This window comes from Nyctereutes procyonoides, unplaced genomic scaffold, assembly GCF_905146905.1.
Source record: "Nyctereutes procyonoides isolate TBG_1078 unplaced genomic scaffold, NYPRO_anot_genome, whole genome shotgun sequence".
Classification (NCBI taxonomy): Eukaryota; Metazoa; Chordata; class Mammalia; order Carnivora; family Canidae; genus Nyctereutes; species Nyctereutes procyonoides.
The window spans coordinates 1,942,850-1,964,488 of record NW_026575133.1 but is presented as its reverse complement, the minus strand read 5'-3'; the positions used below and the strand labels follow the sequence as shown (position 1 = coordinate 1,964,488).

The 21,639-nt window shown below is 39.7% G+C and overlaps 1 protein-coding gene across 2 annotated transcripts; it reads right to left on the bottom strand.

Annotated features, from left to right (window-relative positions):
* Positions 1–1,084: 1,084 nt before the first annotated feature.
* On the bottom strand, positions 1,085–21,426 carry CCNJ (cyclin J). Of its 2 annotated transcripts, none has more exons than XM_055300323.1 (6): positions 21,245–21,426; positions 20,615–20,724; positions 12,115–12,325; positions 4,971–5,270; positions 4,724–4,847; positions 1,085–4,150 (listed from the first exon to the last, which is right to left on the bottom strand). In XM_055300323.1, exons 2-6 carry the CDS (start codon positions 20,681–20,683, stop codon positions 3,739–3,741), a joined length of 1,116 nt encoding a protein of 371 aa, XP_055156298.1. In that variant the 5' UTR covers positions 20,684–20,724; positions 21,245–21,426; the 3' UTR covers positions 1,085–3,738. The 2 variants fall into 2 exon arrangements, with proteins under 2 accessions (XP_055156298.1, XP_055156297.1); XM_055300322.1 differs by having other exon boundaries at positions 4,724–4,883; positions 21,245–21,424.
* Positions 21,427–21,639: the final 213 nt, after the last annotated feature.

The following is a 21,639-nucleotide window of genomic DNA, read 5'->3' as shown; positions in this document are numbered from 1 at the left end:
TAAACCATAACGTAAACTATGGACTTTGAGCGATTATGGGTCAGTGTAGATTCATCAGTTGTAACAAATGTACCACTCTGGGGCAGGATGTTGATAATGGGGGAGAATGTGCACGTATGGGTAGTGGGTACATGGGAAATCTGTACTTTCCTCTCAATTTTGTCTTAAAAAAGTCTTTTAATAAATAAAGGATGGCAGTGGGGTACGGATAGGGTAGCAGTCTACCCTTACTTTCCCATAGGAAAGCTGGAGCTTGGTCTCCATGTTTTTGACCTACTATATATATTTTTTTCAAATCTAAGGGATTTTATTTTTTAAAAGATGAGCCACCTGGGCTGCCCTCTAAGGAATTTTAAACTTGAGTTCCAGGCTGGATACAATGTGATAGTCCTATCAAGCTAAATATGAGCTGCTTGAGGACAGTTGATGAATATAAACTTGTTACATGGGGTTCAGAACTGCCATGTAAAGCTGCCTGCCCTGGTTTGGAATGCTTGTTGTTTTCTTAAATTCAGCCTTCAAGAATATCGTCTATTAATGGACCCTCGAGGTCTGTTGCTAAATGGTGGCACTGTGCCACAGCAAGCGACAGTACAGAGAACTATTTTTAAAAATGCTTTTTGGGAGTGAGAATTGTTGATGCACACATAAAAACCTGTGAAAATTTTACTCTTCAAAGTACAACTCTCACTCTTCAAAGCAACTTCTATCTGCTGAGTTTTAAGTGTAGGTGGCAAATGATACCCATACTTAGTGACCAGACCATGATCATCCACTGTTGACCCTGACAAAAGTGTCCCCACTTTTCCGAGATCAGACTTCACAACTTCTGTACTATGTGCTGTTACTGCTAATATACTGATTTTATGTTTAAAAGGCCAAAAGCTGTGTCCAATATACTTTTGTGGGCTTTGATGCTCTGTACAGGATAATCAATGGACAAGTGTTTGCTACCACTTCAGTTACACTCTACATCTGGATGGCTTTTAGTAAATATAATTAGAATTCCAAGGCTAATACGAAGACATGGTTCACTGAAGCTACAAATATATATCTTTAAAGCAAAACACTAAAACCATTTTACTGAAAACTATTTTATTTTAAAATTAAGTGCATAGCACTCATCTAATTCCATCGGTGTAGAATTTAGCACCATACTCACTATTTGCAATTAATGTCACAACACAGATACATTTTGGTTTGCAGTCTGTACTTGAGTAGTGTTTATTTAGTGGACTTTGGTAAAGCCCTTTATACATATCATTAATCTCTTCACAGTACACATTTAATGATGGTCCAGTAATCTCAAAAAAAAAAAAATGACCTACTTTAAAGACTAACCAATAAATTAAACAAAACAAAACCCACACAACTTCCCCCACCCTCATCCCCCAAGGCTAGCAGTCGTGAGTTGTATTTATATTGAAACCTAATGTTTTAAAAATAGTTCTGATTCTCCAACCATCCCATCCCACCCCACCCCGGGTATGCAGCAATAGTAACCAATTAATTATTTTATTCTACCCCCCCCAAAATTAATCCAGTGTTCTTTAGCTTTTTTAAATACAAACTGGGAAAGTGTTATAAGCTTTTTAAAAGGCATATTCTTCTATAACAAGAATGACATTTAAACCAATCAATAAAAGCATTTGACAAGACATTAAATTACCATAGGCACCGGTTGTTGTTTCAAGTTGGGATCTCTATCCCAATATCTTACATTCATAACATTATTGAGGTAGTTAAAATACTGAAAATTGGACTCCAGGTGCTGGGTTCTGAATGTGAATGTGAAAGATATATTCTCTTTTGAACCCACTTTCCCCCAAATAATTCAAACTCTCTTGAGGTAAGAACTACCAAAATCCAATTAGCAGCCTTCTGTAAAGAGGAAAAGTGATGATACTTTCAGAAAACAATTTTCAAGCTTGAAAACTGCCATGAGTGAGTGTTCTTACCTGAGTGTTTTTTTTTTTTTAAATCTACCAGACTCATAAATCCACATCATGCCCTATGTACTCTAATTATAAAGATTACCATTCTTTTAAGGAGAGGACATTCTCTAGGAATTCATGCTGGCAGAAGCCACCCACCCACATTTATCCACTGGAGCCATCTGGATCAGTCCACTACTGCGTTGAGTCCCGTCCCTTCCCTTCCTAACAAAAGCCATTGGCTTGATTACGGAGACTCCTGCTGCATACCCACAACATCTTTATAATAAGTTTGTCTTCAAATGCATATTGTGGCAGTCACATACCTGCCATGCAGTTTCCCTTCTATTCAAGTGCTATCTTTAAAAAAAAAACACAAACAAAAAGACACACCTTACTAATTTTTAAATCAGAAAGCTTCCCTCCACCAAATCTCTCTTCTCCCACAGATAAGAGCACAACGTATAGTTTCAGTTATTACAATGCTTGCTTTCTTTTTACTTTTTATTCCCTCTGAACTTTTCCCGCCCCCCGCCCCCCAAATTGCCCTTGCTGTAATGACTTCTTATTGCTGTTTTCACTCATTACCCACACAGTGAAATGTCCCAGGGCAGTTCTGGGGCCAATATATGCAAGTGGTCTTTGCCTGATACACAGACTGGCTGGATTGCAAAGCTGCGTATAGAACTTGTCCTCCACGGAACAAAGTGCTGCTCTAGCACAACCTGAGAACTACCCTGGCAACATTCCACTTCAAAATAAACCTACAGGACTTTATTCTAGTACTGACATTTTACAGTTATGCCTTCCTTGAAAAAACTTCGAGTGTAGTATCAAATCTGAGTATAAATCATTGATTGCACTGAGAAATGCAAAACCTATGTATGGATTATGAGTGATAGGAACCACTTCATTCATTCTAAGCTACAATTATGTTCTCAGTTGAAAACACATCCTAGCAGGAGTATTTTAACTTATGTTATACAGGTAGTTCATACTATAACATTCCCAAAGCATGTTGCATTACAGTTAAGTGTTTCCAAGTAGTACAAATTCCCTGAGTTAAATGTGTTTTAATCCTAAAGATTTGAGGTTGATCGCTTAGGGTGAAAAAAATAATGAAAATTTATGACCATGATTTTAAGAGATCTACTCCACCCTTAATTTTAGTACATAAATCCAGATACCTACATACTGTGATAGGAAGTTATAACTCATCTAAAAAAATTTTTTTACTGCACAGATCGGTATAGCATAGCAATTCATGAGTTTAAACTTAGTCAACAATTCATTTGTAGATCAAAAATGTAACTCAAAACTGAAAAATTAAAAAGAAAAAAAAAAGACCTCTTCAAAAATTAATACTGTAACTTTCCTTCATAAAAAGACCGTTTGGCAAGTCCACAGATAAATATTAGTCTCTGATGTATAAGCCAACATTAGGCCCAGAGCCCACCACAGGTCAAATCTCAAAATGGCGATTTAGAGTCTGCCCAAATTTTCTGTTGTATTGAATATTTTTGAAATATTTGGACCATCAGCCAGGGCTTAAAATTTTTGTCACACAGGGATGTGTTTTAACAGGATTTGATATACATACTGTTAAAGTGTTTGCAGTGTTTGTTCAGTCCTCCCAGGTATTCGTGGTGCACTGAAAGGGAAATTCTGTCTTCCTGATGCTGGTATCTGAAGAGTTCTGATGCAATCTGAATCCCTTTCCTTTTTGAAGAGAAGATTACAAAAAGCTTGCCCCAGAGCTTCAAGTCACAGAACAGTCTGGGTCAGGAATTACCTTCACATAAAATCACCTTTCAAAGCATGGAGTAATGCAAGGGTAATGTTCATTTATCTGATAACTCCGGTTGTAAGAAACATTCAGACAGGGCTTCACTTCTACTGGTATTGCCAGTGACATCCCAACACCAGTCTGCACATGCCCAAGGCCCTGAACACTAGTTTGGAAGCCAGCAGGACACGTCTGTAGTGTGTAAGACGAGGTGTGTGTGGTAGATCCAATCTGCTGGCAGCTCGGCTGTTCTGCTACAGGATGGCGGTACTGCAGGGAGGTGTGGTGCGTCTGATGGAGATAGTGGGGCTGCTGAAAGTGAACCGGCCGTGAGGGTTGGGAGGCTGACTGCAGCACACTCAGCTGCGCCGGCTGGGACCCTGCCTGTCCTCTCTGCTTGTTGGCCTCTTTCACATCGTTATCATGTGCGCTGTATGGAGAGAGAGAAAACTGTTAGTAACAGCACTTCAACTCTTCAACGGCTGACTCCGCGGACTTCCCCACTGCCTACGTAGCAGTCACTGTAACCATAATTTTAACAACGGTGAGACTTCACTCTCATCCTTCTAAAAACCCCGTTCCTTTGGCACAAACCTTGGGAACTCACTGTTGGTAGCTTTGGGGCCTATTTCCTGCTTGGGAAATAGGTCCACCATAAGCACTTAAACACGGCTGCCACTTTGGCAACATCCTGGTGGCCCCACAATTCAAAGATGTGGAAAGGAAGACCAGGGCAAGATCTGGTTGTGGGCTCGCTCACGTAAGAGCAGCTCCCTTCCTTTCCATGCACCCAGAACCATGACAGCAGTGACAGCCTCTCACTGGAAAATAGCCAAAGCCTTCCACCTAGCATTGCTCCTGAAGTAGCTTGCTCACGGCAGCCGACAGCTGTCAGAGCCAGTGTCCTCAAGCTCTGCTATGCTTGTGAGAATTTTTTTTAAGGGCCCCTTAGCCACAAAGAAAAATACTGAGAAATCACAAACACAAGATCAAGGAGGCTTACATCAATAGCCGTTCAATGCACTGCACTAAAAAGTCCCAGGAGTAAGCAGTAAGACGATGCAGTCTTGTGGGCCACGTTGGAGAAAGACGAAGTATAATCCTTGAAGAAGCCACACATGCAGCAGCTACTAAAGAAGGTGCATAATTTAGAAAGGCATAATCTGTGGAGACATCAAAAATGAACCTAAGCAACAGAATACACAAGTCACAAACTCACAAGTCACCTGCTGGCATTCACAATGACTCACCTTGCAAAGATACTTCCAGGAAATAATCTGCATACTTGGCCATGTAGAGTTTCGTTTTTTCCAAGCAAATCATCGGCCAGCCATCATGAAGATCTGTTTCGTGTACTGCTTCAGAGAGATAATACTCAATAAAATGAGCAGCTGTTGGAAGGCAGAGGTTCCACTGAAAGGTTTCTAATAATAACAGTTCCATATGTAGCAAATTTTGCTTTGTTAATACTAGATTCATATTAGTCATACAACCCAGGCTGTTGAGCTGTTCCAGCTTAGGCACGCTATCTTCTTTTTCTTCAAATTTACCTTATAAGGAAAGGGTGGGGGAAGAGAGAGAGAGAGAGAGAGAGAATGTTAACAGAAGTGATCATTATAGGTCTAGTCACTTTAATGGGATTTGTGGTCTCACAGCAAAGGTTTAGATCCAAAGACATTCCTTCTTCTACCTTGGGCAGATATAATTGTGCCAGAACTCTGGCTCTCACATTTTGCATGTTTTCTCTCGTGTAAACATGTTGATCTGTGTCACACTGTGTAATGAAAATAGTCCTATGTGCCAATGACAAAGTAACTCAAATTTCACCAGCCAAATCTTTCCAGGAATTTCTTTTGAGGAGGGCAGGCAGTGGTTGGTGGAAGAAAATTATTTTAGAATAGAAGAAAGTACAAAGAATTTAATGTCATGCATGGAATTATCTGAAATCAAAAGTAGCTAAGCTTCAAGTGTTTCATCTTGGCATAGTTTCAGCACAATCTCAATTCTAGAGAGACAGTGGGAGAAAAAAACTGGGTGAGTATCTAATAGGTATTCTCATTCCACAGAAAGACCTCCTCTTCAGAATTTACAACAAAAACCTAGCTAAGTCTGTTATCAGAAAAGGGAGGGGAGGATACTTTATATCTACTTTTACATCCCATTACCGAAAACAAGAGAAGTAGACAATCAGATGGCTAAACTTCATTATTCCAAGGCATTCACTTCTTTTCAGGAAATACTCATCCAAATGTACAGCTGAGGAATAGAATTCCCTCTCCAGCCCCAGAATAACATTTCTATAGATCATGTACCATCTCACATTTAAATCATTCATTTTAGGTATCTCTAGAATTTATCGCTGGAGAAAATTCAAACTGCCAAGTGCCAGTATGGTTTTCCAGAGGCAGCAACAGAACCAAAAAATTGATTTCAAGTCTCTTTGGGTTTGTTCCATGGTGGTCCACAGAAGAAGGGAAATTAACTTAAACCTTCTACTTTCTAGTATTATGTTCTATTTTACATTTAAGTTTAAAATAGTCATATTATATTGCAATTATTTCTAACTGTATTGTATGTAATATAATCTGTCATACAGATTTCTCACAATAGCTTTTATACTTGCTCAAAATCAGAGTTGTTAAGACTATGTTACATATTACTGTATATAATTTTTTATTTTACTATTTGGTAATTCTTTTCAACATATTTGGTTTCCCTGGAAATCTTGTAATTTTATTTTATCCATTTAAAAAAATATATTTTGGAGAAGAGCCAGAAAGACTGCCAAGCAGCAGAAATGAGACAAGCTTCCCTGTGAAATTTCTCTTCCAGAAAGGATGGATTTATATCACACATTGGAGGTGCTACAACAAATGGTAATGGCCATCTGCCCAGATGTTCAGTATACTGGAGCCAGTGGCGTTGTTCAAGCCAGCCTGCCTCAGGGCTGGGGAAAAAGCACTGCTGACTACCTTGGGTCTTTGCTTGGAGGGTGGGGGAACTGAGGTAGAGGGGTTTTATCTTCTATGCCAGGAGAGTCAAAGCCCATGGCCTGAAAAAGACTCGGACCCCAAAGAGAATTATTCTCCCACCTCAGAAATTCTGAGCTTCTGGAGCTTTTTGAGCTCTAAACTACTGTTAACGAAATATTCCTGCAGTTAGGAGTTGATCTAAAAGAACACATACAATTCAGACTTTAAAAGAACCTAGATAAAGAACCCTTCCCAATTCAAATCACATACAGATGAATTTACAAGTTTTTCCAATATAATATACTTAGTACAGCAGAAAGCACAAAAGTGGTCTTTATGACACAGTCATCCAGCATCAGCACTGCATAAAGATACAGGAAAGGAAGGAGTGTTCTCAGTGTCAGAATGGAGAAGGCCCTCGGAATTTAGTTCAGTCTCCCTCTGGATGAATCATTAAGGCTCTTAAAGTACCCTGCCATTTGTGCAGCAGCAGTAACACTAGCAGTATACTTCAAAGGAATATCGTAAAAATTAATGTGTTTATTTATATCATGTTTGAAGTTCCTTTGAAAAATTAATACACCAAAATTCACTGTTTAATTCAAGGATTAAGAATGTTCCATATTACCTCCTTGAAATTTTCAACCTTGAAAACAAAACCATATACACCAATTTTAAAAGCTCAAAAAACCAATTTGGTGAGGTTGGCCAATTCACTGAAGATCAAATAAGCTGAACCAAGCCAAAAATGGAAGCCAAAAAGGAAGACTTATGTTTGAATTCCCAAATTTGTACTTCTAGATCAAAGTATTGCACTGTCTTATATGGAAACGACAACTATCCAAATAGGTAAGACTTCGATATTACTAAACACCTGTGGGGTTTCTGTATTTATAAAAGTACTTGGCTATTACAAGCATGAAAGCCTTTGCAACCTGACTTGCAGAGTTAAAAATAACCTTGTACTGCATAAATAACCATACGTGGGATTTTATTCAGGCTTAAGTTTTTTGGTACTTTTTCATTATATACAGTGATAAAAATACTCAGAATCACATACAATAAAGGATTTTAAAAAGGAATGACAGTGTAAGTATCTGCATTCATATCCATAGGTTTTGTTGTGCTGAAAGCTATGTGCATGGATATTTTAAATCTACTTATCTGCAATACCACATACACATCACAAAGATCAGTTTCTTCAATTGAAAGGAAATACCAGAAGCCATGTGATTATATCGATAAAGGCCTCAAACAGGAAATAAGGGCACAGGAAATTCACATCTGCTTCCCAGAAAATAAAGAATTAGACGCCACAGAAACAAAATACCAGACTTTCTTTCCTTTAGAGGAAATGCTCAGATCAGCCATGGAAACCAGCACATTTTCAAAGCCAGCAGTGAATGGCAGGTATGTGACAGAAGGGCAAGGATCAGATGTCACTGTAAACTCTGCCAATCCACATTCGATTCTGTTATTACTGAGTAGGAAAAAAGTCGTCCTTAATATATACTAAGGATTTTCACAAATTTGTAAGACTACCAATCTAATTTTTATTTATTTATGATAGTCACACAGAGAGAGAGAGAGGCAGAGACACAGGCAGAGGGAGAAGCAGGCTCCATGCACCGGGAGCCCGACGTGGGATTCGATCCCGGGTGTCCAGGATCGCGCCCTGGGCCAAAGGCAGGCGCCAACCGCTGCGCCACGCAGGGATCCCGAGACTACCAATCTAATAGAAAAACAGGTAAGGAACAGGAAAAGACAATTCACAGGGGGAATAAAGGTTTTATTCTCATTAAAAATTGAGGCATATATCAAATCAACTAGGAGATAAAATTTTCACCTTTCAGTTAATCAAGTAAAAAGCTCTGTCAATCTATTACTGCTAAGCAAGGAGAAACAAGCACTTGTCACAGATTTTTACTATTAACAGCCTATAATCTTACTTTTGGCTTCATCTTGATTCTGAGATCATTTCTTAGTTACATAAGACCCTGAGCAAATTATCAAAAGCCTCATTCATCTCCAAGACTGCTTTCATGTTCTCCACAAGTTCAGGGCTGATCATAGAAGCCAAGGGAAGCCAGCATATGCATGACAAAGAGTTGGAATTTGAGAATTTCTCAGGATGAATCAGAGACTTTTTTAGAAAGAGCCAGAATCTTTAGGGCTAGAGAGCCAGACTAAAGATTATAGAACAGTTTATGGAAGAATTAATCATTATAATCTGACTTTTATGTTTCAATTTCCTATGTGCTTTTAAATATCTTACCCACTTGATCCTCACAAGTTTGTTAGTTAAATGTCTTTAGTTTCATTTTATAAACAAGTAACTTCAGACTTAAGGGTTGCTGAAACTCATATTGTTGACAAGAGAGTCAAATCTATGAAACTCATCACTGTAATCCCTACTCTAAAACACTGTGCACCCCTCTCCAATCAGGGACAGTCCATAGGCTGTTTCTTCTTACCTCCAAATAGTGCAGACCCATAGGCAGCTGGGTATGCATATTACCTGGAACTCACAAGCGGTGCTCCATCTTTGGCCAAACTACTGACAGCCTCCTCCCATCCTATTTAACAAGTGGAATCCAACTGTCACCCAGTCCTGTTAGCTGTAAGCTGTTCTTCAGTTTTACACAACAGGCTGCCCAGCCCAAAGCAGAGAGCAGCTGGAGAAGGGGGACATACAGAGCTCAATCATTCTGGGAGGAGGGAAGCATTACTTAAAGTTTATGAAACCTAACTGGAGAGCTGCCAAAGGTAAAATGAGTGTAAGAATGTAAAAAACTAAAAACAGGCATCAGACACTGAAAACAGGCTATCAGTTTATAAGCATCTTAAGTACTTTTGTTGTAGTAAAGTTACAGAATAGAGGCAAGAGAGATTGCAGCCAACTACTAAGGGCCAACCTCTGCGATTCCTGACCCAAGCAGAGAGCCCACAGATTGAACTCTTGCCCCCTGCCTTACATGGAGGGGCTGAGACCCTGGGGGATACCTACTTCACACTCTTCCATTCTCCAGTGGGAAAAGAACAATGGAAAAACAATCCTTTCTCAAGGGGTGTCAGTAAGACAAAGGGAGGAGGTATCTGACTCTTTTAGTAATAGCTGATCAACAATTCATATTTGAACCACAGCAAATACAAATTCTAAAGCCTAGTTCCCGGAAAATGTGCAAAATCATCTTCAATAAAATAAATTGATCATAACCGTAAACAATAGATAATTAAAAAACAGTAAGAGTTAACTCCATTCCAGTCAACCTAAAATGGAGTGCAAATAAATTATCCTTTCCCCAAATCGTAGAAATTGCAGAAACTTGACATCAATGCCAAACACTGCATGGTGGCCAGAAACATTATTAGATTATTTAACTAGAGTCCCCAGCGAACTTTAGCAATAACATGTAGTTTATGAATATAAGTTACCAGTAAATAAACTTTAGTCACAAATGTAAGTTGGTCCAGAAACGGATTCTGCATCATTCATAATTTCACAGTTCGCCAGGAGGAATCTCCTATTTGGTCTGCATCACACTTTTAAGACTCTTAGACATAGAGCAGATGGGGCTTGGTGGTGGTAAAAGCACAGTGATGGCCACAACAGGCAAAAATCATTTTTCATTAACGATCTGAAGTTTTTAAAATAATCTAATTTGTGTATGTGATTTCCAGTGTCTCTCTACTATAAACTGATCCCATTAGGATAACAAGAAACCATTCTATTTATGGATTCTCACACATCCAATATGTCAAGTATGAGGTTTTTCAATGCTATGCAAACTATGAAACCACAAAGAGCTTCACAGCCAGTGATGAAACACATACAGAATTGTGCATGAGATTGTTTATGAGAATGACACTCTAATTAAAGGTTAAAGGTTAATTATAAATGTCCAAGTACTACCTCTCCAGCTTTCTGGGTAGAGGAGAGAGGAACAGGTGATATTTCTGAATCTTAGAGGACAAAAGATTAAAGGAGAGCTATAGATTTTCAGGAACTAGATGGTATTCTGATAAGACTGGTTCAAGGTGCATGGGAAGAGGGTGGGAAGAAAAGACTAGAAAGGTGGCTGGGTCCACATGAAAGGTTCTAAATATTACATTAAGGAGTTTCTACCTTAACCCACAGGCAGTGGGAAATCATTCAGCTCAGTCCACAAAGGACTTGAAATAACTTACAAAAAGACCTCCAAGGAGAAAAAATAAGTAGTTGAGGTCATCAGATCAAAGGGATAATAAGGGTAGAAAAAAAATCTGAGAAGAAATCAGTATTAGAAATTATCACACAGGCCTGCATTTGGTTTTAGGTTTACTTGTGGTCAAAGCACAAAGTTGTTCTAGAAAGAACTCTGGTGGCAGGTTATAGGGGGAATGTTCCTTAGCAGTCACACAAGATCCCAAACCCTTAAGTGGGGGTTAGAGATGAAGGCAGTAGGTATTTCTACATCCTACCTTAAAGTAGGGTTTATATTCCTAGTATAATGACATGAATAATATAAAAGTAATGAATTCAACTTCAACATCAAATACAATCTTTCTCACATTACTAAAAGAAGAAAAACCCAATTACAATTCCTTTACTCACCCTCTTTTTCTTCAGTCAAGGTACTAACATGAAAGGAGTTACAGGAAGAAGCTACAAGGAGGAGGCACCAAATGGCCCACCAGTACATTCTGCATCAGGTAACAAATATGGTTTATCAGAGTCAAGTTTGCAGCCGACCATGGAGCTGTGCCTACTGCAGAAGGAAAGTCTTTCCCATTTGTAGTAGTTGCCTGTGAATCTAGTTCATTAAACCAACTCATTATGTAGTCAGTAGAAGGTTCTTCCAACAATACAAAAGGATAATAACTTTTAGACAGTTTCTCAACTTCGGTTCCACCGACATTCTGGGCCAGTAATTCTTTATTGGGGGCTGTCCTGTATATTGTAGATATTTAGTAACATCCCAGCCCTCTACTCACTAGATGATAGCAGCATCCTCCCAGGTTGTGAGGTTGAGGACAACCAAAATCATCTTCATCCAAAGACAACTATTTCCTGTGGGGCACCTTTCTTCCCAGTTGAGAACTTCAAGGCAATGGTTCTCAATGAAAGGTACATCAGAACCACCTTTGGAACTTGAGCCCCATGATACAGATTCTGAGTCAGCAGATCTGGAGTGGCCTAGACATTTGGATCAGAATCTTCAGGATGTAGGGCTTAAGAACATATTTTCAAAAGACTTCAGAGCCACTTTTTATTATTATTATTATTAAAATTATTATTCCAAGAAGCACTTTCAACATAAACTTTCTGATACTAGTAAACTGGAATGAATAGAATTTGGTGATATTTCATTGAACTCTACATAAATTTTCTTTATTATAAACAATGGAAATTTCCAGTCATATAGATGAGATTCATACTTACTTGCTAAAAGCAGACAGGAAAGTGCAACTAAATGCAGCTGCTGGATAGAGATGTCATATCGATCCATAAATAAGTCCAGCAAATAGACAGCAAGATGTCGGGCAGAAGGGCAGAGAGTGAAGCGATTGCTCACAATGGCAATCAGGTCAGCAAAATACCTTCTGAGACTTAGTTGAGGGGACTGGCCTTTGTAGGAAGGCAACTTCAGCTCCTATATCAAGAGGAACAACATTTAGTCTAACATAGCCTGTAGGAGTAGTATCTACACAATGCAAAGACAACTTTCTCCCCCAAATTAGTGTTAACAAGTGCCTCAAACAGTTTTCCTGAAGGAAACACAAGTATGAAAAGTTCAGTGGAAGGATAATGCATAGCATTAATTAATAGCATTTGGTTTAAAATTTAAAACCAAGCTTTTCTCCTTCATTTTTAACTACCTCTGATGTGACAAATTGTGTTTCTTGCATTCCAGAATGGATATATTCCAGCAAGATTTTTGTATCCTGTTTTCCCTACCAGCTCTTTTCAGAAAAACATCCTTACCAAATTCCCAACCACACAACACATACACACCCCATTCAGGAAGCTCAAAGCTTTGGGTCAGAAGGTAACAGGGAAGTGAATATGCTCCTGGTATGATACATATTACGCTACACTTGCAGAGATGTGGAAGTAGAGATTAGTATTCATCCGCTAGTATCTTCTAAGCATGTTTCCCTTTTAGTTTTATGATGCTCTCCTTTGCCATTACCTTTTCATATACCTAAAAATTTTCCCCTCATTGCTGTTCAATCTCAGAATTATATATTTTAATATATATTATAAATTATTTTTTAATTAGAAATTTTCTATACTTTTGAGGTATTTCCACAGCACAGAGAAAGATAGGTTCTAAATGCATTTCATGAGATCAGCATAAGACTAAAACTAAATCGAACAGGTATCATAATCACAGGAAGTTACACAGATATCCCAAAAGGACAGGCAAAAAAAGATAAATGAGACTTCATCAAAATTAAAAACTTTTGTATATCAAAGTTCACTCTTTTTAATAGAGTGAAAAGGCAATCCACAGAATGGGAGAAAATATTTGCGAATTATACATCTGGCAGGAAGTTAATATCCGGATTATATAAAGAACTCTTTTATACATGCAATCCAACAACAACAACAACAACTTGCTTAAAAATGGGCAAAAGATTTGCTAAACATTTCTCCAAAGATATATAAATGGCCAATAAACATATAAAGATGCTCAACATTACTAATCATCAGAGAAATGTAAATCAAAACCAATATGAGGTAACATTTCACACCCACTGGGATTATTATATAATAATGTGGATCTCACAACTCCAAGATCATGACCTGAGCCAAAATCAAGAGTCAGATGCTTAACTGACTGAGCCACCTAGGTTCCCTTATGGTGTTTTTTTTTTTTATTATATAATAATCCCAGCAATTCCACTTTTAGATATTCAAGAACTGAAGGCAGGGACTCACATATTGGTACATATATTGATAGCAGCATTATACACAAAAGCCAAAAGGTGGAAACAATTCAGCAACATCCTTACCAAATTCCCAACCACACAACATTGGGCTCCATGCTGGGTGTGGAGCCTCCATAGGATTTCCTTTCCCTCTCCCTTTACCCCTGTCTCTCGCACGCTCACTTTCTCTCTCTCAAACCCACAAAAACCACAAAAACAAAAAAAAAAAAAAAACAAAAATTAACAAATGTTGACAAGAATGTGAAAACCTGGAAGCCTTGTGTAATGGTGAGAATATAAAATTATACAGTAACTGAATAATGATATTGCAATCCTCAAAAAAAAAAAATTAAACATTACCAGCAATTCCACTTTTAGAAATTCAAGAAGAACTGAAAGCAGGGACTCACATATTGGTACATGTACTGATAGCAGCATTATACACAAAAGCCAAAAGGTGGAAACAATTCAGCAACATATGAATGGATAAACAAAATGTGTTTTAATTTAAAATGAAAAAGTTCTGAAAATGGAGAGTGGTGAAAGTAGCACAGTGTAAATGTACCTAATGTCACTGAACCGTGTACTTCAAAATGGTTAAGGTTTAATGTTGTTGACATTTTACAATAAAGACAAAAAATGGAAGTTATATATCTAACTTAATAATATATAAAATATATTATATTTATAATAATATATAATATATATAATAATATATAATAATATATTATATAATATATAATAATATATATAATAATATATAATAATATATAAAACTTTAGATAAATATTAGCCAATGTAATTTAATAGTATATCCAAAGAATATATTGTCATCAATTGTAATACATCCCTAAGCACCTGGTGGCTCAGTGGGTTAAGCATCCAACTCTTGGTTTCAACTCAGATTGTGATCTCAGGGTCATGAGATTGAGCCCCCAGTTGGGCTCCATATGGAGTCTGCTTGAAACTCTTTCTCCTTCTCCCTCCCCCATGCCTGCTCTCTCTAAAAATAAATAAATCTTCTTTTAAAAAATTGTAGTATATCCCAGGTATGCAAAGATGGTTTTTTTAATCAGGAAATCTACTAATATAAATCATAATTTAAAAGTCACACATGAATATTCACAATCATCTTGATAGATGCCAAAATAGCATCTAGACAAAGGTGACCCTGGGAGAAATAATATCAGATGTACATTTCTTTGAGGAATAGGAAAGGAGGTAGGGAAGGAAGTAAAAAAATCTCAAATTTAAGAGCCAGCATCTCACTTGGAGATAAGGCCATAAAAAGATTAACATTCTAGTGCCTGCTATTAGCAATATTACTTAATATTATTCTGTGAACAATAGAAAAAGGAAAGAAAAGATTTAATGACTGGAAAGGAAGAGTCAAAAGTCACTTACAGTAATAAAATTATTTCTTGAATGACAGAGTTTATATCTAAGAAAACCAATAGAAAAAATAAACAGTATTCAGTAAGATGGTTGTTTACAAAATTAACATTAAAATCAACAGCCTGTTTGTAAATTAGTAACTAGTTAGAAAGTAGAAGATTCCATACAAAGGGACTATAAAAATTAAAACATCTAGAAAAAATACTTATATTTCAGCACTCTATGAAGGTTAACATTAAAATTCTGAAGAAGTATGGAAAACTTGCATACGTGCCTTTGCACTCCTTTTTCTTGGATAAAGAAATCTATTTGATAACAAATGGCACTTCAAATCAGGAGAATGGATGAATTTAATAAATGTTTCTGACAGGACAGAATTAATTCTCTATTATTTAGAGAAATCTTATACATTGATGATAAAGAAAAGGCAACATTTATCAACAGTTTATAGGACAATTAAATAGGGGCCAAAAACAAAAAATGGCTCCTCTCATTCAAAATGAAAGAATTACATAGTTTTTCATTTCCCCAATTATAATTTATTAACTGTTGCTTATGCTACTGAGAGTGAAAACAGGAACTACCATATATTTAATAGATCAGGTTGATAGAACCTTTTGGAGGGCAATCAGGTAACATAAATTTTTAAAAATGCAGATTGCAAATACCCTTTTACCAAGCAATTTACCCTATATATAAGGAAGTCCTTTGCAACAATGTTTTTAATAGCAAAATAGTGGGAAAAGCTTGATCCAACAATCTGGATGCATCTCCAGGAATTTACTGCTGAGTGTATAGAGCCGATCCCAGATCACATACTCCGTAATTCTATTTACATAACATTCTTAAAAGGACAAAATTACAGACACAAAGGACAAACTAGTAGTTGTCGGGTTAAGGGAGAGAATAAGGGTGGGAGGGAAGAGGGTGTGGCTACAAAAGCATAACATAAGAGATTCCTATTGTGATTGAAAAAAAATGTTCTGTATCTTGATTATATCAATGTTAATATCCTGGTTGTTATATTGTACTAAAGTTTTGTAAGATGTTACTACTGAGGGAAACTGGGTAAAAGGTATAGGGGATCTCTCTGTATCATTTCTTAGGACTGCGTGTAAATCTACAATTATCTCAAAATAAAAAGTGCAATTAAAAAAAGCTTGGCAAAAAAAATAAAAAATAAATTAATTTTAAAAAATAAATAAAAATTTAAAAATAAAATAAAAAGCTTGGCATTCATCAATAGGGAATTGATAAACCGTTAGGACAGAGATTCAATGTGGACATTAAAATAAAGGGCAATATGCGGATCCCTGGGTGGCTCAACGGTTTAGCGCCTGCCTTTGGCCAGGGGCGCGGTCCTCGAGTCCCGGGATCCAGTCCCACGTCGGGCTCCCGGCATGGAGCCTGCTTCTCCCTCTGCCTGTGTCTCTGCCTCTCTCTATGTCTATCATGAATAAATAAATATAATCTTTAAAAAATAATAATTAATAAATAAAGGGCAATAGACCTAAATGTATTGATACCAAAAAAAAAAAAAAGAGTTGAAATGATATTGGGGTGAAGGATGGTATACAGAACAGCTGTATACAACTGTATTCCACAACAGTATACAGAACGATGGTACAAGAGGTATCATCATAACATATATGATCTCTTATAGCAACAACAAAAAATATTTGCATATATACTAATTGACTGGGTATCTTTTCAGGAAAAGAACAACAATGGTGGTAACCCTAGGGGATGAGAAAATAGTGAGTTGGGGAAAGCTCATTTTAAACCTTATACTATCTGATTTTTTAAACCATATGCATGTTATTGCTTAGAATTTCTAAAAAATATTAGTAGGAGTTACTTGGGAGAAAGACTCATCAGCCATTTAAAATTTTTACAGAGACGCCTGGGTGGCTCAGCGGTTGAGCGTCTGCCTTCAGCTCAGGGCATAATCCCGGAGTCCCAGAATGGAGTCCTACATCACGCTCCCTGCCTGTTTCTCCCTCTATGTCTCTGCTTCTATGTGTCTGTCATGAATAAGTAACTAAAATCTTGAAAAAAAAATTTTTTTTACATATGTGAGAAAAGCATATACAAACGTTATTTAGGAAAGAAAAATCATTGGCTTAGGCTTGCTTGTTTTGAAAAGAAAAAAATTATATATTAACTCTCCCAAAAAAAGGAACATGCCTATTTCTCATGCAGCCCCCAGGGTTTTCTTCTCTCCTTCACCATTTCTGTAGATCTTTAGAATGGAATAAATGAATTACAATTTCAAACTTCACTTTTTTTTTTTTTTTTTTTGCTGTCATCATATGACATTTATTGAGCATCTCTTATGTAGCAGATACTGTGCTAACCCCAAAGATAAAAGCTGGAAAACAGTCTCAAGCCTCTCTTGACTAGGTAAACCAAAATACAGAGATGACTAGGAGGTAATAGAGTAATCACAAGGTATTACAGGAACATGGAGATGGAAGATCTAACCCAGCTCAGGGGATGGAGCACTGGGGAAAAAACAAAGCCAGAGAAAGTTTTCTTTAAAAGAGGCCTGAACAAGGTCTCAAAGGCTCACTAGGAAACATAGCTAGGAAACACTTTCTTGGCTGACTGTATTTTTCACTATATTAACTTTATTAGATATAGACAAAACAAAGGCAAGAACACCAAAGACCAACAAGAGACTTTTAACAGTGTGTCTAATATATTCTCTATTCTCTTTACATCATTTTAAATGGTAAAGTATAAGTGCTTACCAGATGGCAGTCAAATTTAGTTCTCTTGTTCCAGGTAGGGCAGTTAGGCAAGCATGAGAAGATGACCTGTGCTTCTCTCAGCTTACAAGGTTTTTCTAGTATCTATTCCTGACCCTCCAGAATTTTAGTCTTGTTCCTCTCTGCTTCTCGGAGTCCCATAGGACCAAAGCACAGAGACCTGAACACGTCATCTCCATCTCCAGCCTCAAGTACCAGTCAGTTCACCACCCCAAATGCTATCCTTTTCCCAGAACAGGTTACTGTCCAGCCAGGATGGAAATAAAGGGATAGAAGGAATACTCACAAATGTAAACGCAATTCTGTGGGATATTTTCTGAATGTTTCTCACAAGCTAGCATTGTTCTCATCTGTCATAAAAGCTCCTGAAAATACTTCCCAAGCATCCTAAGGCCCTTGTAAGTACAGCAAAACAATGAGAAAATAGAGACGACACACGGGTGGGAGAAGACAGGTTCTTTGTAATTTTTGGTGGGGGGGTGTAATTATATTTCAGAAACAGTACAGTTGGCATTTGGGGTTGAAGAAAATATCCAATTGTTGTAATTTTTACCCTTCCCTAGTAGATACAATGCTGATCAAAGCAATTATTCCTCCAAACACCTTGGATCTAAAGACAGAATACCTTCCATAGTGTCTGAATGGCAACTACCCAAAGGAAGACCTAAATCAAGATGCTCTGAGTTATAGGAGCCTAAACTCCATGAAGACAAATTATGTCTCATTCACTATTACCACTGTAATAACTGTAATACCTGGCATAGCACCTTATATATGACGGGTACTCAAATATGTTGAATAAATAAGCGTATGACTATTCAACTAAATCAGCTTGGAATTAACATGTATTTTTTATAAGAAAAGTTTATTTTAACTTTCCTTGACTTCAGTGTACTACAACCAGGACTCTTTCCAGTTCTATGACATTCAAGTTTTACTGATTAATATAAATTATTCAAAAAGTGTGGCCAGTGTGTCAAATGTGGCTTACACACTGCTTAAAGATAAAATAAAGACAACCCAGGGCAGCATGCCACAGGTGGCACAAGGTAATTTTCAGTGGCATTCCCTCAGATCCTCCACTATCGCATCCTCTGATAGTCTGTAAGCAATGTTGGTGCAGGGTTGTGTCATTCCTTCAATTCTCTTGAGAGCCTAATACACAGAAGTATTCAAGAAATCTGCAGGAAAAAAAATCCACTTCCAACTTCAACTGGCAAAACTAATTCAGGATTAAAAACACACATAAAAGGGGATCCCTGGGTGACTCAGTGGTTTAGCGCCTGCCTTCAGCCCAGGGCCTGATCCTGGAGACGCGGGACTGAGTCCCATATTGGGCTCCCTGCATGGAACCTGCTTCTCCCTCTACCTGTCTCTGCCTCTCTCTCTCTCATGAATAAAATCTTTAAAAATAAATAAATCAAAACACACATAAAAGAATAAAAAAACATGGAAATCCTTTTGAAAAAACTTTGGAGTTTTATGTCACTAAAAAAACAAAAAGTATCATTAACATCAAATAATTAATTCCACCACAAAGCAGAGGGATAAAGAGCGGACACTTAGAAAAAGAGAACATTTAAAACTAAAACACCACACCTTAAAAAAAGAAAAATCAAAAGTATATGGACTATTTTTAGAGTGGAAAACCTGAAACTCTCTTCCTAACACTCCAGAGAACCATTCCATAGTTGAGACTTCTTGTGGTAGGAAAAACCTCTTAGGAGGCTGAAGTGTATTTTGTGCATCTAAGAGGCTGAATGTCAGAACTAATAAGTAGCATTCAGAAATCCCAAACCTTAGAAAGGGTACAGTTGTAACAATTAAAGTCAGAATTAGATTTTCTAAGTTAACCTGGTTTAAAAAAAAAAAAAAAATCAAGATACAAGTTCATTTTCATCCCAGGATCTCTCAACTCCAACAGTCAGCATTCCTTTTATTAAAGAATCAGCTGTTTTGCTTCTCTCTCATTTTCTATACATAGCAAATGGCTCTCTCCATCCACGGTGAAAATGACTTAAGGATGGTTTTGGTTCTGGTCTCTCTTTTGGTTATCAAAGAGGCAGAGATGACCCATTAAGCTGAGATGTGGCATACAAAATAAAATTGTTACTTAAGAGCAACAATATACAGAAAATTGTATGTTCCCCCCCGTCTTCCCCCCCCCCATTAACTATTAAATATGTCAATTTTCTGCCTTCTATTAGCTGGAAGCGGCAGTTAACACCTACCTTAAGGCATTTTGAGCAGCCCACAAGGGCTGTTTACCCGGGGAAAATAACAAGAGTTATGGCTTAGTGCTTCTATAAACCAAGCAAGCACGTTCTAAACCGCAGTATCAGCTCATTTAACCTCACGATCCCCCCACAGGGCACGTTCTGTTATTATCAGTGGTTCTACAGATGAGGAAATTGGGAAACAGAAAATTGAGTAACTCGTCCAAAGTCTCCCAGCAAGTTAGTGGGCAGGCTGGGGAACTGATGTGCATACAGGTGTGACGTAAGACCGGAATGCGACAGCAGCCGCAGAACAAGGAGGGCCACCCTGCCCTGCCCAATAAAAAGCCAGCACACACTTCTGTTTAAACACGGTATCAAACGCATCCTGCTCCACCGGCCCTCTCCCAAACACCGCCGCGCCCCACCCCCTTCCCCAGTGCACTTGCAGGTTCTTCTGATACCTCCGGGGGAAGAAACTGGGAAGTTAATTAACCTCCAGCAGATGAGCCAACGCGCTTTTTCTGGTCTGCAACCCAGTGACCGCACTTCCCAGGGAGCCGCGAGTTATACTCACTGGCACCAAACACCTGAAAGGAGAAGTCAAGTCTGGCATCGGGGTTACCTTGTATCGAAGCGCTTGATGAATGTCGGCGGCCAGCTGTCCCCGCCACCACTGTCCCTCCAGCTCCATGGGACCGGGCGGCGCGCCGGGCCGGACGCGGCCACTTCAGTCTGCAAGACACACCCCAGACGCGGTCACGGCCAGCGCCTCCACACCACCGTCCGCGCCCCCTCCCGAGGGCGGTGACCTCGGGCCCCCCCGGGTGCTGCTGCCTTCACCCGGCCCCACCGAGAGCGAGCACCGAGCCGAGGCCCCGAGCTGCCACGGCGCGGCCCGGGTGCGCGCACTGAAGCTGGAGGGGGAGGCCCCGCCGAGGGCTCCCCCGTCGCGGGTGCGAATTCTCGCGTCGGCCTCGGGAGCCGAGAGGCGAGCGCCCACCCCGCGCCGGGGCCGGTGCAGGGGCCCGGGCTCGCGTTCCTGCCGGGCGGGCCTCCCCTCCCCGCCTCCCCGCCACCCCGCCTCCCCGCGGCGGCCGGCGCGCGCCCAGGCCGCTCCCTCCTCGGCCCGAGCGGCCCCCGAAAGGCGAACAAAAGGCCGGGCCGGGCGGGTCCGGGCCCCGCGCCCCGCGCCCCGCACCCCGCGCCCCGCGCCCCGCGCAGGCCTGCCGGTCCGCACGGCGGCCTCCCTTACCCGGAACCGCGGCCCTCACAGCGCCAGCCCCGCCGGCGTGCGGGGGAAGCCGGCCCCGCTCATGATGCGGACAGTCGGCCGCGAAGCGCCGGCCTCAGCTCGGGCCCAGCGCCGGGGCGCTCGCGCCGCCCATTGTTAAAGGACCGGCAGGCGGCTCCGCGTACAAAGCCAGCGCGGGGGCACATGCGGCCGCGCCGCCGCCAATCTCGTCTCGCGATACAGCGGGGTCACCCCGCGCCGTCCAATCGGCGGCCGGGCCGGGCCCAGGTGCGGCGGCGGCGGCGGCGGCTCGGCGGCCGCGGCCGGGCCCCGCAGGTCCCCGCAGGTCCCCGCAGGTCCCCGCAGGACCCCGCAGGACTCCGCAGGACCCCGGTGCCCCGCGGCCCCCGACGGCT

Bases quoted from the DNA above. Each gene is read 5' to 3' on its own strand.
- CCNJ (XM_055300322.1), bottom strand. From the start codon at position 20,683: ATGGAGCTGGAGGGACAGTGGTGGCGGGGACAGCTGGCCGCCGACATT. The intron at 12,326-20,614 runs GTAACCCCGATG...CTCTTGATATAG, and splicing joins ATCAAGCGCTTCGATACAAG to GAGCTGAAGTTGCCTTCCTA. The intron at 5,271-12,114 runs GTAAGTATGAAT...TTTCCTTATAAG, and splicing joins TTCCTGTCTGCTTTTAGCAA to GTAAATTTGAAGAAAAAGAA.